The sequence below is a fragment of the Pristiophorus japonicus genome, chromosome 13, assembly GCF_044704955.1.
Source record: "Pristiophorus japonicus isolate sPriJap1 chromosome 13, sPriJap1.hap1, whole genome shotgun sequence".
NCBI classification, from domain to species: Eukaryota; Metazoa; Chordata; class Chondrichthyes; family Pristiophoridae; genus Pristiophorus; species Pristiophorus japonicus.
In genome coordinates, this window is record NC_091989.1 from 112,614,647 (window position 1) to 112,629,793 (window position 15,147).

The window sequence follows — 15,147 nt, forward strand, 5'->3', positions numbered from 1 at the left end:
CTCTGAGACCGCAGATTGCCCAGCATGAGAGACACTTCCGTGTCTTGGGCGAAGGTTCCGACATACTGGAGATGCACTTCAATCTGGGCCTTCAACTTCAGAAAGAGCTGGCTTTGCATTTCTTATAGTTATAGACAGAAACTGCACTGCAGCAACAGCAATTGTAGTACATTACGTTATGTGAGTGTGACATTAGAACCGATTTTCCTGACACTTTCCCCTTGGGCAATGTCCATTTTACTATGCAGGAAAGTCAAGATGAAAGGGCAGAGGCTCATTTTGCCAGGTCACTGTTATGTTACCCGAGGATTTTCAGGTGCATTCCTGGGAGAGCAGATCTATCAGATAGATTCAATTGAGGTGGTTTAGGCCATTCCTGGCTTCCGACCTCATTTTCTAGATTGAATGGTTGGCGGTGCCTGAGCACAAGGCCGCCCAAAAAACATGGAACTGTGGGGTGCTCCCGAGCCCCCACTGACTAGAGGGTCCATGGAGGATCCTAGCGGCAGGCTGAAGACGGGAGGAGGAACATGGTTTTGGGTCAGAGAGTGGGCTGCGAGCAGTTAACCTGAAGTTTGAGAGCAAACATGGTTGGTGAGTACAGAATAAGAGCAGTGGCCAATATAGTCACGTAATGTAGTAGACAGGGAAAGAAAAACATGTTGTCTACATTTCCTATTTTCTTTTGGCATCCTTAACATGAAACAGTTAAACAATGAAAAAAGGTTACCAGGATCAATGACAATGGAGTGTGAAGCAATCACTTAGAAACATAGAAACATAGAAAATAGGTGCAGGAGTAGGCCATTCGGCCCTTCTAGCCTGCACTGCCATTCAATAAGTTCATGGCTGAACATGCAACTTCAGTACCCCATTCCTGCTTTCTCGCCATACCCCTTGATCTCCCTAGTAGTAAGGACTACATCTAACTCCTTTTTGAATATATTTAGTGAATTGGCCTCAACAACTTTCTGTGGTAGAGAATTCCACAGGTTCACCACTCTCTTGGGTGAAAAAGTTTCTCCTCATCTCGGTCCTAAATGGCTTACCCCTTATCCTTAGACTGTGACCCCTGGTTCTGGACTTCCCCAACATTGGGAACATTCTTCCTGCATCTAACCTAAACCCGTCAGAATTTTAAACGTTTCTATGAGATCCCCTCTCATTCTTCTGAACTCCAGTGAATACAAGCCTAGTTGATCCAGTCTTTCTTGATATGTCAGTCCCGCCATCCCGGGAATCAGTCTGGTGAACCTTCGCTGCACTCCCTCAATAGCAAGAATGTCCTTCCTCAAGTTAGGAGACCAAAACTGTACACAATACTCCAGGTGTGGCCTCACCAAGGCCCTGTACAACTGTAGTAACACCTCCCTGTCCCTGTACTCAAAACCCCTCGCTATGAAGGCCAACATGCCATTTGCTTTCTTAACCGCCTGCTGTACCTGCATGCCAACCTTCAATGACTGATGTACCATGACACCCAGGTCTTGTTGCACCTCCCCTTCTCCTAATCTGTCACCATTCAGATAATAGTCTGTCTCTCTGTTTTTAACCACCAAAGTGGATAACCTCACATTTATCCACATTATACTTCATCTGCCATACATTTGCCCACTCACCTAACCTATCCAAGTCACTCTGCAGCCTCATAGCATCCTCCTCACAGCTCACACTGCCACCCAACTTAGTGACATCCGCAAATTTGGAGATACTACATTTAATCCTCTCGTCTAAATCATTAATGTACAATGTAAACAGCTGGGGCCCCTGCACAGAACCTTGCGGTGCCCCACTAGTCACTGCCTGCCATTCTGAAAAGTACCCATTTACTCCTACTCTTTGCTTCCTGTCTGCCAACCAGTTCTCAATCAACGTCAGCACACTACCCCCAATCCCTTGTGCTTTAACTTTGCACATTAATCTCTTGTGTGGTACCTTGTCGAAAGCCTTCTGAAAGTCCAAATACACCACATCAACTGGTTCTCCCTTGTCCACTCTACTGGAAACATCCTCAAAAAATTCCAGAAGATTTGTCAAGCATGATTTCCCTTTCACAAATCCATGCTGACTTGGACCTATCATGTCACCTCTTTCCAAATGCGCTGCTATGACATCCTTAATAATTGATTCCATCATTTTACCCACTACCGATGTCAGGCTGACCGGTCTATAATTCCCTGTTTTCTCTCTCCCTCCTTTTTTAAAAAGTGGGGTTACATTGGCTACCCTCCACTCCATAGGAACTGATCCAGAGTCTATGGAATGTTGGAAAATGACTGTTAATGCATACGGTATTTCCAAGGCCACCTCCTTAAGTACTCTGGGATGCAATCCATCAGGCCCTGGGAATTTATCGGCCTTCAAACCCATCAATTTCCCCAATACAATTTCCCGACTAATAAGGATTTCCCTCAGTTCCTCCTTCTTACTAGAACCTCTGACCCCTTTTATATCCGGTAGGTTGTTTGTGTCCTCCTTAGTGAATACCGAACCAAAGTACTTGTTCAATTCGTCTGCCATTTCTTTTTTCCCCGTTATGACGTCCCCTGATTCTTACTGCAGAGGACCTACGTTTGTCTTTACTAACCTTTTTCTCTTTAAATATCTATAGAAGCTTTTGCAGTCCGTCTTAATGTTCACTTTAAGCTTCCTCTCATACTCTATTTTCCCTGCCCTAATCAAACCCGTTGTCCTCCTCTGCTGAGTTCTAAATTTCTCCCAGTCCCCGGGTTCCCTGCTATTTCTGGCCAATTTGTGTGCCACTTCCTTGGCTTTAATACTATCCCTGATTTCCCTTGAAAGCCACAGATGAGCCATCTTCCCTTTTTAGTTTTACGCCAGACAGGGATGTACAATTGTTGTAGTTCATCCATGCGGTCTCTAAATGTTTGCCATTGCCCATCCACTGTCAACCCCTTAAGTATCATTCGCCAATCTAATCCTAGCAATTCACACCTGGCTTCCATGGATCAATCAGATCACTGTATGCGAACAGACTAACATTCTGTTTATTATAATGATATATAGATAGATAAATAAAAGTTTCAGATGAGAGATTGGTTTGGAAAACATAGAAATTGATTTTTAAAATGAAACAATTGGAATTCTGGGATACAGTCTCATTGGAGATAATCTTGCATGTACTCACTGAGCAGCTCCGTGTGACTCACCTGAATACACAGTAAAGGATTACTGTGATAGCTGAGAAGGTGGCAGAAATCCCACAGCCAATCTGTGTTATGTATATTAATGATATCAAAACATTCTTGTCTAAAGTGGTGTTCTCACGAAAGTCCTTTGGGAAATAAAAGCATAAATGTCACTGAGTAATGATTAAACCCTGTCCCACTCTGAATAGCCTATTTCTGGTGTAAGTTCAAAACACATGGAAAAAGCTACTTGAATACTAGCAGCATCTCAAGTGCAGGTCGCTATGTAAGTTAAAAAAAGTCTTGAAACTTGTGTCAATCCCTGATGAGGCTGCATTTGGGAAATTAGGCCAGAAATTGAGTGATTCTGGGAGCCCTATTCGGAGACATTTTCTGCAGATAAAATTTAAAATGTGGCAGAACATGGATCCACCAGATTCTGCTCCATTCTCCAAAAGCCAACAAATTGTAACTGGGGTAGAGCGTGGGGAAGGGTTGTAGGCATATCTTCCACCCAACCCAATTAGCCTACATTTCTGGGTGTATTTGTGGGGCATTCAGAGGCTACCCTGGGAATCTCACCAGATGCGCTCCCTAAAGGTGGGGCCACAGGGCAGCACATCAGCTTAGAGCAGATGTAAATTATGTTCTTGACCCAAAATGTAATGGGAAATTCAATGGCTGTCGCAACAGGAGCCTCACATCATTGGAATTTACGATTAGTAAATTACTGGTCCTGTCTGTCTTTGGCTGGACCAGCCTCTGGCTTTACTTCTTAGAGCGGCAAGGTATGGCTCTGAGGTTCTGATGTCTGCACCAGGTGAGTGCCTCTGCTGTGCCGCTATGGGTTCAGGCGCTTGCCCCCAATATTTAAATGAACCTGTCGACAGCTTTGGGACGGGTGTCACTGCCAGTTGAAAGCAGTGGACAGAAGTTGCATTCTCTGCACTTCTGATGGTGCAACTGGGATACTTGGGATAACTGGAATTATAGAATGTTTGCCTTCATTAGTCGAGGCATGGAATACAAGAGCAAGGAGGTTATGCTTGAATTGTATAAAACACTGGTTAGGCTGCAGCTGGAGTAGTGTGTGCAATTCTGGTCACCACATTACAGGAAATATGTGATTGCACTGAAAAGGATGCAGAGGAGATTTACAAGAAAGTTGCCTGGACTGGAGAATTTTGGCTATGAAGAAAGATTGGAAATGCTGGGTCTGTTTTCTTTCAAACAGAGGAGGCTAAGGGGAGACCTGATTGAAGTGTATAAATTATGAAGGGCCTGGAAAGAGTGGATAGGAAGGACCCATTTCCCTTGGCAGAGGGGTCAACAACCAGGGGACATAGTTTTAAAGTAATTGGGAGGAGATTTAGAGGAGATATGAGTTTATTTAATCACTCAGAGGGTGGTGGTGGTTTGGAACTCACTGCCTGAAAGGGTGATAGAGGCAGGAACCCTCACCACATTTAAAAGATACTTGGATGTGCACTTAAAGTACCGTAACCTATAGGGCTACAGACCAAGAGCTGAAAAGTGGGATTAGGCTGGATAGCTCTTGGTCGGCTGGCGTAGACACATTGGGCTAAAATGGCTTCCTTCCATGCTGTAAATTTTAATGATTCTATGAACTGCATTGCACAATTTTGTCTCTGTCGTGTGCAAGTTCAGCTGGCACATCTTCAAAAAGACATTGATGTTTTCGAGATGATTGAATGTTGAATAGCCAGGACAAGTTCTGTTCTTGGGGTCTGAGATAGAGAGATTCAAAGAGCTCAACATGTCTTCATAGAGATTTTGGCCAAGCAATAGACAAAGAGGACTTTGAAGAAGGGGCAGGAAAGGCTGAGGAAGATGAAGTGCTCAAATGAGGAAAATGTGTGAGCGGATTAAGATGACAGATTGAGATGTCTACTGGTGATTACAGACACACTACCATCTGTCATCTCTAGATCACAAACCATAATCATAAGTGTATAACTTACCAGTAACACAGCAAAGTAGGACAGATGGTTACACTGGCAGATGGTTTGATTATCCTGAACTGTGGTGTAACAACCAGTAGAATCCCAGAAATCTGTCATGTTTTCTGTAACACAAGTTTATGGTCTAAAAGTTACAGTTTAAATCGATTTTCTTACACTAACATATTTTAACAGGTCTTTGGCTTACCATTTTCATCTTCAAACCAGAATGCACACTTATGTAATGATTTATCCTGAAATGAAGAGCATTTGTTTGGTTAGTTTGCTCTTGCAATGTCTATTAAGTACAATGATACCACAGTCTAGTGTCTGTCGAATACAATGCTCTGCTGTTTGCATCTCACGTTGAGATCAGTAACAACTGAGCTGTGTATCTCCATGCTCAGGTACATATGCAGAGCTCTGCTCCCTCACATAGCCAATGTTTAATGTTATACGATCACGGGCAATAATGGACACTTTCTTACATCATTAAAAAAATTGGAAGTGAATTTTGAAAGTCCTCAGGAAATTGACAGACTTTCTGAGCACGTTTAGTTTGGTTACACAGGGCTGCAGTTCTATTGTACCCAGTGTGAATTTAAAGTGGTGTAAGAATGACTACTCAGGGTGGTCTCACATCTATTGCTTTGCTGCACTAAAATGTCAGAAGTAGACGATTGCGCATCCAAACTGATTCACATCAATGCGGAAGTGGTAGTATATCTGCATTCTCAGTGATGTGCATCAGTAGGAGTCAATGCAGCAGTCCAAGTGCACAGGTGGAAAATTATGAGGAGAAACTTCAGAAGGTCACTCTCTGTAACCTAGAAGTTGGTTTGCCCAAATGTGATTGAGGTATTTTAAAATATTAAATTGTTTAGATAAGATAGACAAAGAACATTACTTCATATTTAATTTGGTGATAATTATTCAGAATGATCTGTCAGATCTGAGCAGTACAATAGGGAACAAAACAATACATTTGTACAAAACAGAACAGGTTGTTATAATGGTTATTAGTGTAGTAAAGAGATCAGCTTGAAATCGACTTGAAGGCCTAGCCTCATCCTTAAATGTTATGGCAAATTACTGAGGATTTTCTTACCAGTATCATTTTATTGTGATTGTGACTAATAGTAATAGTCACATTATCTGTGAGGTTCTGAATGCTTGTGTTTCCTACCACAACTTCAAACACTTTTCCATTTAATAGGCTGCTGTTATTTTCATCCTGTAGAGAAATAAGCCATGAGAACTGTCAGTAATGTACAGTGATGAAGAATATATGAGGCATTTATAACACCTCTAGAATAAATATATGGGGCCAACTATCTGTGGCCAATCTGGTGCCTGTGTGCAGTGGAACAGGCACAAATTAGGCTGGGACACAGATCATTATATAGGTGTTTCTAGATGGTCTTGTAAAGGGTGGAGCCTCCTCTTCCTACACCAAACATGGGTCAGAAAAAAAGGCCATTAGTGTAGAAGGAGGTGAGGTCACGGGACAGCAATTCTAAAACTCAGGAGTGTCTACATTCCATGGCTCTCAGGGCTGGACAGATCATTCGCGGCGGTTACACCGACTAAAACTAGATATGGAGCCTACCTGGGAATCCAGGCCTGGGTTATGGATCCAAGTCCAGATGTCCCCCAGTGGCCTGCCACACCCAAGTTTCAGAGCGTCAGAGTTAGTGGCAGAATTTCCCAGTGGAATCATCCCAGCACTTATGGCAGGATGCAGTGTTTGCCAATTTTCAGCACAGTAACGCCATCTCCCTGACCCAAAAACTCAGTGCTCGGATTGTATTGATGTTAAAGTTGTACTTGCAACTTTTATTCCTGTAAACCAACAAAGGGTTACACCAGTGTTGGTGTAAATTCAACAAGGAGGTGAAATTATGGGCAGAGATTGTATATTCTGGATCTCAATATACTGTACATGATATGCTTTTTGGTCAGGCGGTGTCAAGCACAGGAATCTTGCACCAAAAGCAAGTGGGAGCTCCAGCATATTATAATGAGATGCCAACGACTTCATTTCAACAGATACATTTACCTTTAATGACGCCCTTCCAAAGTGCTTTCTTTCTAAATTTAGATGTGAAAATTATTAAAAGAGACAGCTGATGTTTCCTTTTAAGGATTACTGACACACAATCTCCCCCCTCCCCTACCTCACCCTCTGGTGAGCTCCCAGTGCCAGGCTCCATAGGGGCTGGGAAACCAAGCCCCTCACCCCTACCCCATTAACATTCAGCTGGGCCCAGTGATTGTTGCTGGGTCCATGCACAGACCCAAAGATTGCCGTTAATATGTCACAAATGACGGGAGTGGTCAAAATATGATTTTGAATTCTCTCATTTATCTAATCACTTAAAATTATAAGACAATGGTTTTCAATGTTTAAATCATTGTAAGCTACAGAAAAACATTTTGACTCCACCTTTTGCACACAAAGTACTTCACCTGACTGTGACCGATGCAATAACCACCTAAGGAAGGACCACTAGAAGCGATCTCTTCTTTGCTCTTGTCCTCTTCCTCTTCTACTCTTTCTGCTGCCAGCCTTTTCCCTAGGATGTTACCTTCATGCACTCACTCATCATTTTTGGCTTTAGCCTCTCTTAGCATGCATTAGTGTTATATTTTTGTTTACAATCTTTGTTGATTTTTCACTATTTCCCAAATGTTAAATATAGTTCCCCATTGGTTTTAAATGAACATTATTTAATCGCTCCATCCCCTCTCCAAAATTTACCTGGAAAATCTTTCATTTCTCTCCTGGAATTATTTTTTACGTGGACTTTCTTTTAATCAAAAGATAGAGACCAACTTGGAAAGTATTTTTATAGGCACATAAACGATATTATAGAAAAGCTACATCTGAAGTGCAACATAAAGGTGTGCCATGAAACTAGTGCGAAGGGGACAGATTCGAACTGGTGGAAATAACATTTTGCACCAACGTCAGGAATTTGTTTTTTACAAGGAATGATTACCATTTGCAGTGGACTCTTGTAAGGCAAAACCCTTGGAATCATACGAGAGGGTTAGATACTCTTAGGGGAACAATGGGTTGTTGTAGATTTGTGAGCTAAGATGAACTGAATAGCCTTTTGCATCCAGGTTTATCTTATGATCTTGTGATAAGGTTTTTGATTTTAATAAAATGCATTGGCATAGCTGCAGGGGAGAAGGAAGATGTTGCACCCATGCACCAGTCATGTAGATTAGCATCTTGCCACACATACAGTATACAGTAAACTTTTCACTTCCCAAAGTTTTAATTTTCTATCACTGAGTAGTTGTTGATCTTTATACATTCTTTGAGAAGCACAATATCATCTTTAATGGCAAACTCACTGTTTCTCCTTTATCTGTCACCTTTATCAATGATTTGGGCATTAAAAGGTGCTATAAGAGCAGCCAAAAAGACATTGGAGAAGAAGGTAACACATGGCCGTGGTAGTAATAACTTTTTCAGTTATGTCAGGAGTCAGAGGGCCATTAAGGACTGTATAAGGCCATTGAAGTATTCGTCAGAGCAGAATCTGATGGATTCCCAAAACGTGATAGAGATTTTAAATAACTATTTTCCATCAGTCTTCACGACAGAAAATGATGCTGAATTACCAATAATACTTTGCAGAGTTGATGTTAAAGTTGAAAGTGGATACTGATATAATCCTGGATTGAATAAGGAATCTCAAGACAGATTGCGCATTAGGTCTTGGTGGCAGTTAACCGAGGATGCTCAAAGAAATGGATACTTTGTTCTGCAAGCCCCTTGCTCATATATTTAACAGTTTACTGGGATCTGGGAACGTCACATGGACTAGAGAGAGGCGCATGTGATGCCTATATTTAAAACGCACTAAGTCAGAACATTAGCTTGACTTTGATTTAGGCAAATTGTTAGAAGGGATCATTAGAGATACTGTACATATTGACAGAGGAAGAGTTACTGGAGTGCTTCAACACTGTTTGCTGTAAAGGAAGGTCATATCTCAGCAACTTGATAGAATTTTTTGAAGAAGTTATTAAGTTGGTGAATACAGGTAACCTGGTTGACACTGTATACCTTAATTTTCAAAAAGTCTTTGACAAGGCACCACATAATAAGACTGAATATGTGTGATTACCAAGCAAGTTTTGGGTTGTATGAGGAACTGGATGCATTCTCAGACAGAAAGGAGATATCAATGGTACTGGTTTTACGTGTGGACGAGTCAAGTCCTACAGCCATCAATGTCAGAGCCATTGCTCTTCATCATCTTTATCAATGATCTGGATGAATGCATCAGGTCAGTTGTCCTCTGAACTTTCCTCTCATAAGCCTCAAATACATTATCATACATGCTCTTCATCCTCCCGCTCCTCACTGTTGAAATTATGATTAATTACACTGTCTCCTATGGTAGTCATTTCATACAGTGTCTCAAAACTATGGAACTCCTCCTGTCCTCAGTCTCCTCTTACCCCTAAAAAGGAAATAAGAAAGGATTACATTTGATGGCAAATACCTTGCCCGGTCAATTATTGTATACAACTGTCGACCATTTACATTGGCTTTGTCCCCGCAGGAATACGAGAAGGCAAAAAATCAAATGTGTAAAATAAAATGGTGGACTGGTTACAGCCTGCCGACTACTTTCCCTGTGGACTTCCCTGGGATACGAGAAACTCCTTTCTATCAGTCCTTATACAAAGGGAAAGGCTGGATTATGATACTTCGTTGAGGTTATTGCCAGGGATAGCAGGCTATGTCGTCATTCCTATTTACTTTCACTGTAGATGCCTTGCCCTATTGAAATGTATGGTTGTAATGTGGGGTGACAAAAAGTGTACATTTTATTCCATATTTATTCAAGTTTATACAGACCACAGTGCAGACTTTAAACATTTTACCTCAAACAGCGTCGTATCATTAAAGATTGCAAAAATTATCCTTGATAAATCATTATGCTGCTCTATAGCTCTTGTCTGCAGTTGTGCTGGCAGTATCACCTCAGCTTCAACATTCTGAATATCAGTGGTACTTTCACCTACCTGTAAAACACAGAGAAACCATTTCACCTCTGATTGTTCAATTGTATTTTATAGATATAATTGATATAGATTTTAACAATGACTAGTCTTACTGAGAATTAAGAAAGTCTTGGTAGATAATGAAACAACACACATGGTCAGCTAGAAGCAATTTTTCCCTTCACTACTATATTTTTTTGCAACAGGATTGCAGCTGTAAAAATGACCTCCTTTCTAAACATTTCTGAGTTGTATTTTATAATCTTAAACATTTGAAATTGAGGCATTTTTTTGCTGAAATGTTTTATTTAACACGGTACAGGATGTCACTGCTGGGGAATGAATTACTTCTTCACCTTTTGGTCTGGATTTTTGGCTTTGATGATTTCGGGGTGGTAAAGTTTGTGCCCGGGAACAGTTTGTGCCTGAATCATCAAAATTGAGCCCGAAGTCTGGGGCGTAGCACTAAGGGAGGTGTTGCACACCTCTCTTAGGGCGTTAGCATGGGAAAATCCCGAGCTAAATAGCTGGGCCGGGAGCGCTCCGAGAGACGCCTGGGAGAAAAAAAACCTGAAAAAACCCACAAAAACATTCCCAATACATAGCTCACGTCACCACAACATAAATCGCAAAAAAGATTAAAAGACAAAGCAATCACACTTACCTTAGGACGGCATTACTTACCTCTCTGCAGTCGGTATAGTTGGACCGCACGATTTCCCAGGCATTCACCGCGGGGCATACGGGGCAGGCGGGAGTCAAAAAGCACGCTGGTGTCACAACCAGGGGTGTTGCACACCGACGCAGCTCTTCCAGGCGGTGTTGCTCCACGCCAGCACAAAACCGACCCCGAAAAGTCCCGCAGGGTGCTGGAGGCTGACCGCCACCCAGAATACCTCACCGCCGCCATTGCTGCCGCTCTGGGGCAAAAAACGGACGCAAAGGACCAGAAAATCTCTCTCTTTTGTGTCAGCGTTCAACATTCCCTGTTCAGATACATTCGGCCAGATGCAGAGTTAACCCCAAAATATTCCTTAAAGGTAACTTTCGTAGAGAATCCCCAACTGCACATTGTGACATTTCCATTTCATGTATCCTGTGGCTTCTCTGATATATACAGATGTCTATGTACCCGGTGGAACTTGGGCTCAGATTTCCCACACTAATTTCCAGCAAGACTCTTGCACCCAGTAAAGAAAGAACTTACAATTTTATAGCATCCTTCATGTCCTCAGGATGTCTCAAAATGCTTCAAAATCAATAAATTATTTTTGAAGTTTAGACACAGATATGTAGACAATCCGCATCAGCCACTTTGTACACAGTAAGGTCTCACAAACAGTAAATGGTTAGATAAATGGTGTTGGTTCGGAAATAAATGTTGGCCAGGACATTGAGAGAGCTTTCTGCTCTTCTTTGAATAGTACCACCTGAGAGGGCAGATGGTGCCTCAGTTTAACGTCTCTTCCAAAAGGCAGCACCTCCCTCACTGTTGTACTGAGGTGTCAGCCTAGATTTTAAAAAGGGGGCAGACAAAAGACAGGTAACTATAGGCCAGTTAGTTTAACATCTGTAGTGGGAAAAATGCTTGAAGCTATCATTAAGGAAGAAATAGCGGGACAGCTAGATAGGAATAGTGCAATCAAGCAGACGCAACATGGATTCATGAAGGGAAAATCATGTGTAACTAATTTACTGGAATTCTTTGAGGATATAACGAGCATGGTGGATAGAGGTGTACCGATGGATGTGTTGTATTTAGATTTCCAAAAGGCATTCGATAAGGTGCCATACAAAAGGTTACTGCAGAAGATAAAGGTACGCGGAGTCAGAGGAAATGTATTAGCATGGATCGAGAATTGGCTGGCTAACAGAAAGCAGAGAGTCGGGATAAATGGGTCCTTTTCGGGTTGGAAATTGGTGGTTAGTGGTGTGCCACAGGGATCGGTGCTGGGACCACAACTGTTTATAATATACATAGATGACCTGGAAGAGGGGACAGAGTGTAGTGTAACAAAATTTGCAGATGACACAAAGATTAGTGGGAAAGCGGGTTGTGTAGAGGATACAGAGAGGCTGCAAAGAGATTTAGATAGATTCAGCAAATGGTCTAAGGTTTGGCAGATGGAATACAATGTCGGAAAATGTGAGGTCATCCATCTTGGAAAAAAACACAGTAAAAGGGAATATTATTTGAACGGGGAGAAATTACAACATGCTGCGGAGCAGAGGGACCAGAGGAATCCCAAAAAGTTAGTTTGCAGGTGCAGCAGGTAATCAGGAAGGCAAATGGAATGTTGGCCTTCATTGTGAGAGGGATGGAGTACAAAAGCAGGGAGGTCCTGCTGCAACTGTACGGGTATTGGTGAGACCGCACCTGGAGTACTGCGTGAAGTTTTGGTCACCTTACTTAAGGAAGGATATACTAGCTTTGGAGGGGGTACAGAGACGATTCACTAGGCTGATTCCGGAGATGAGGGGGTTACCTTATGATGATAGATTGAGTAGACTGGTCTTTACTCGTTGGAGTTCAGAAGGATGAGGGGTGATCTTACAGAAACATTTAAAATAATGAAAGGGATAGACAAGATAGAGGCAGAGAGGTTGTTTCCACTGGTCGGGGAGACTAGAACTAGGGGGCACAGCCTCAAAATACGGGGGAGCCAATTTAAAACTGAGTTGAGAAGGAATTTCTTCTCCCAGAGGGTTGTGAATCTGTGGAATTCTCTGCCCAGGGAATCAGTTGAGGCTAGCTCATTGAATGTATTCAAATCACAGATAGATAGATTTTTAACCAATAAGGGAATTAAGGGTTATGGGGAGCGGGCAGGTAAGTGGAGCTGAGTCCACGGCCAGATCAGTCATGATCTTGTTGAGTGGTGGAGCAGGCTCGAGGGGCTAGATGACCTACTCCTGTTCCTAATTCTTATTTTGTGCTCAAGGCTCTGGAGTGAGACTTGAACCGACAACCTTCTGAGTCAAGAGGCGAGAGTGCTACCTCTGTGTCATGAATTACACTTTCATAAGATTCAAACTCAGTTTCCAGGGGTGAAAGAATATATGCTAATCCACTGCAAAAACGATGGATTGATCTAATAAATGCAAGACTAGCAAATCAACCACCCAACACACAATATTGCTCTTACTGTGACAGTTCTGCTGCTTATTTGGACAAAATCCATTGGGGCCTGGTCTTGTGAGAATTTCTGAGGGAATGGGAAGGAGGGGTGGGGGTGAGGGGAGGTGTATGGGGAAAGGCTGCAGACATCTCAAATTAGATCTAGATTGTAATGTATGCACCTACGTGGATGCTCACAGGTTTGTAGAGCTGTTGCCGCAGGTTGTGCCTTTCCGTCTTCAGACCCTGCAGAGATACCTGTACGTCGAGCACCCTCCTGGATGGGGCGCGCTGGCGACGTATTTCTTTTGCCAGCAGTACTGCCTCAACTATGACACGCAGCTCCTAGTTGTAAACCTGGGGGGCATCAGCACCGCCATGTGGAGGCTGCCTGCATTTTACCAGGAACTCATCAGGGTCTGGAACAGAGTCCCCACCAAGCGTAGTTCTCCCCCGTCTGGAGTGGCAGCTGTCCTTCAGGAGCCGCTGCTCAGGAATCTGTACCTCCACTGTTACGCTCATAATAAAGGATGAAACTGAGTATTGTATGCAATGAGTAAGTGTGACCTTAGCTCCTTTAATTAAACTCCAGAGTGTAGGTACAATGTGGGAGGCCTACTTATCTACAGTGCTTCCAAGGGATGCTGGGATCCCTTGGGACTCCAATAGGTAGGTCCTCTGGTGGTGGTGTGATACAGGTTGCCAAGGGTTACATACATAACATCCAAGACCGTGGTTTTAGGTGGCAGGCGGATGAGAGGGCTGTGTTTGGCAAGGTGACCAGAGTCAGGGACCTGCTCGATAGCGGAGGAGCGGGCTGGATGGTGCCAGAGGAGCTGGCATGGCGCCTATCCTGGGCCAACAGCCGGCACATGGCCAATGCCATCGAGTCGCTAAAATAGCACCGGGCCCTGACTCCGTTAGGTATGCCGTGGAGGCTCAAGCACGTGGGGCGATCCCCTGTCCGGACTGACCCCTGTCCGGACAGAATTCCTCATCAGTGCCCAGCCCCGAAACCTCCCTTGGGAGCCGGCGCCTCACAACTTGAGCCTCCTCCGGGAAATCCCCTCCGTGCGGAATAATAGAAGAGCTATTGGAGAGATCTGGGGGTCCTTGTACATGAAACATAAAAATTTAGCATGCAGGTACAGCAAGTAATTAAGAAGGCAAATGGAATGTGACTTTTATGGCAAAGGGGATGGAGTATAAAAGTAGGGAAGTCTTGCTACAACTGTACAGGGTATTGACGAGACCACACCTGGAGTACAGTTGTACAGGGTATTAGTGAGACCACACCTAGGGCTAGATGTTCCACTTTTTTTGCATGCTTAACGCCCACTTAATGTCCAGTTTACCATTGAAATGACGTATAACACCCATATATCGCTCATTTAGCCACAAAATGGAAACTGATGGGCATTTTTCGGAAACTTATCCGAGCGTTACTTTCCCCATGTGTGTAACACCAGGAAAAAATAATACCGCCCGCCCACATTTTTGGGACGGCATCATCAGAATGGGCGAAATCAACGCCCATAATATCGCCCAGTGTTAATTTCCGCACAGAATTAATGCCGAGATTAAATAAAACTGCTTTTTTTTGTCGTAAAGCTCACATTTGCCGAAACTAACATCCAGGAGATCGCCCAGCGTCACTTTCACTACCTCGCACACATATCGCCCACAATATCGCTCGCCCAAAAAAACATCCGGAAAAAGTGGAACTGTTCTGAACTAAAGCCAGCGGTGTGGGTGTCATTTTTAAAATCGCAGGTCGCTTCATTCAAAAGGCTGCTTCAATTTCGGGGAAGTTTGGTTTGACTCTGGAATTCTTCTCAGGTGAAGTGACCATCTCAACAGACATATTTTCAGACTCTGGACTATTGGG

At 43.1% G+C, this 15,147-nt stretch overlaps 1 protein-coding gene across 1 annotated transcript in view; it reads right to left on the reverse strand.

The window, feature by feature from the left end:
- The window catches only part of LOC139278243 (adhesion G-protein coupled receptor G2-like), a 108,680-nt gene that overhangs the window by 12,873 nt on the left and 80,660 nt on the right, over window positions 1-15,147 (reverse strand). The window contains exons 7-11 of the mRNA XM_070896882.1: window positions 10,022-10,162; window positions 6,219-6,344; window positions 5,319-5,364; window positions 5,132-5,235; window positions 3,171-3,295 (exon numbers count right to left, since the gene is read on the reverse strand). Coding sequence (XP_070752983.1) covers window positions 3,171-3,295; window positions 5,132-5,235; window positions 5,319-5,364; window positions 6,219-6,344; window positions 10,022-10,162 — 542 coding nt within the window. The remainder of the gene's footprint in view (window positions 1-3,170; window positions 3,296-5,131; window positions 5,236-5,318; window positions 5,365-6,218; window positions 6,345-10,021; window positions 10,163-15,147) is intronic.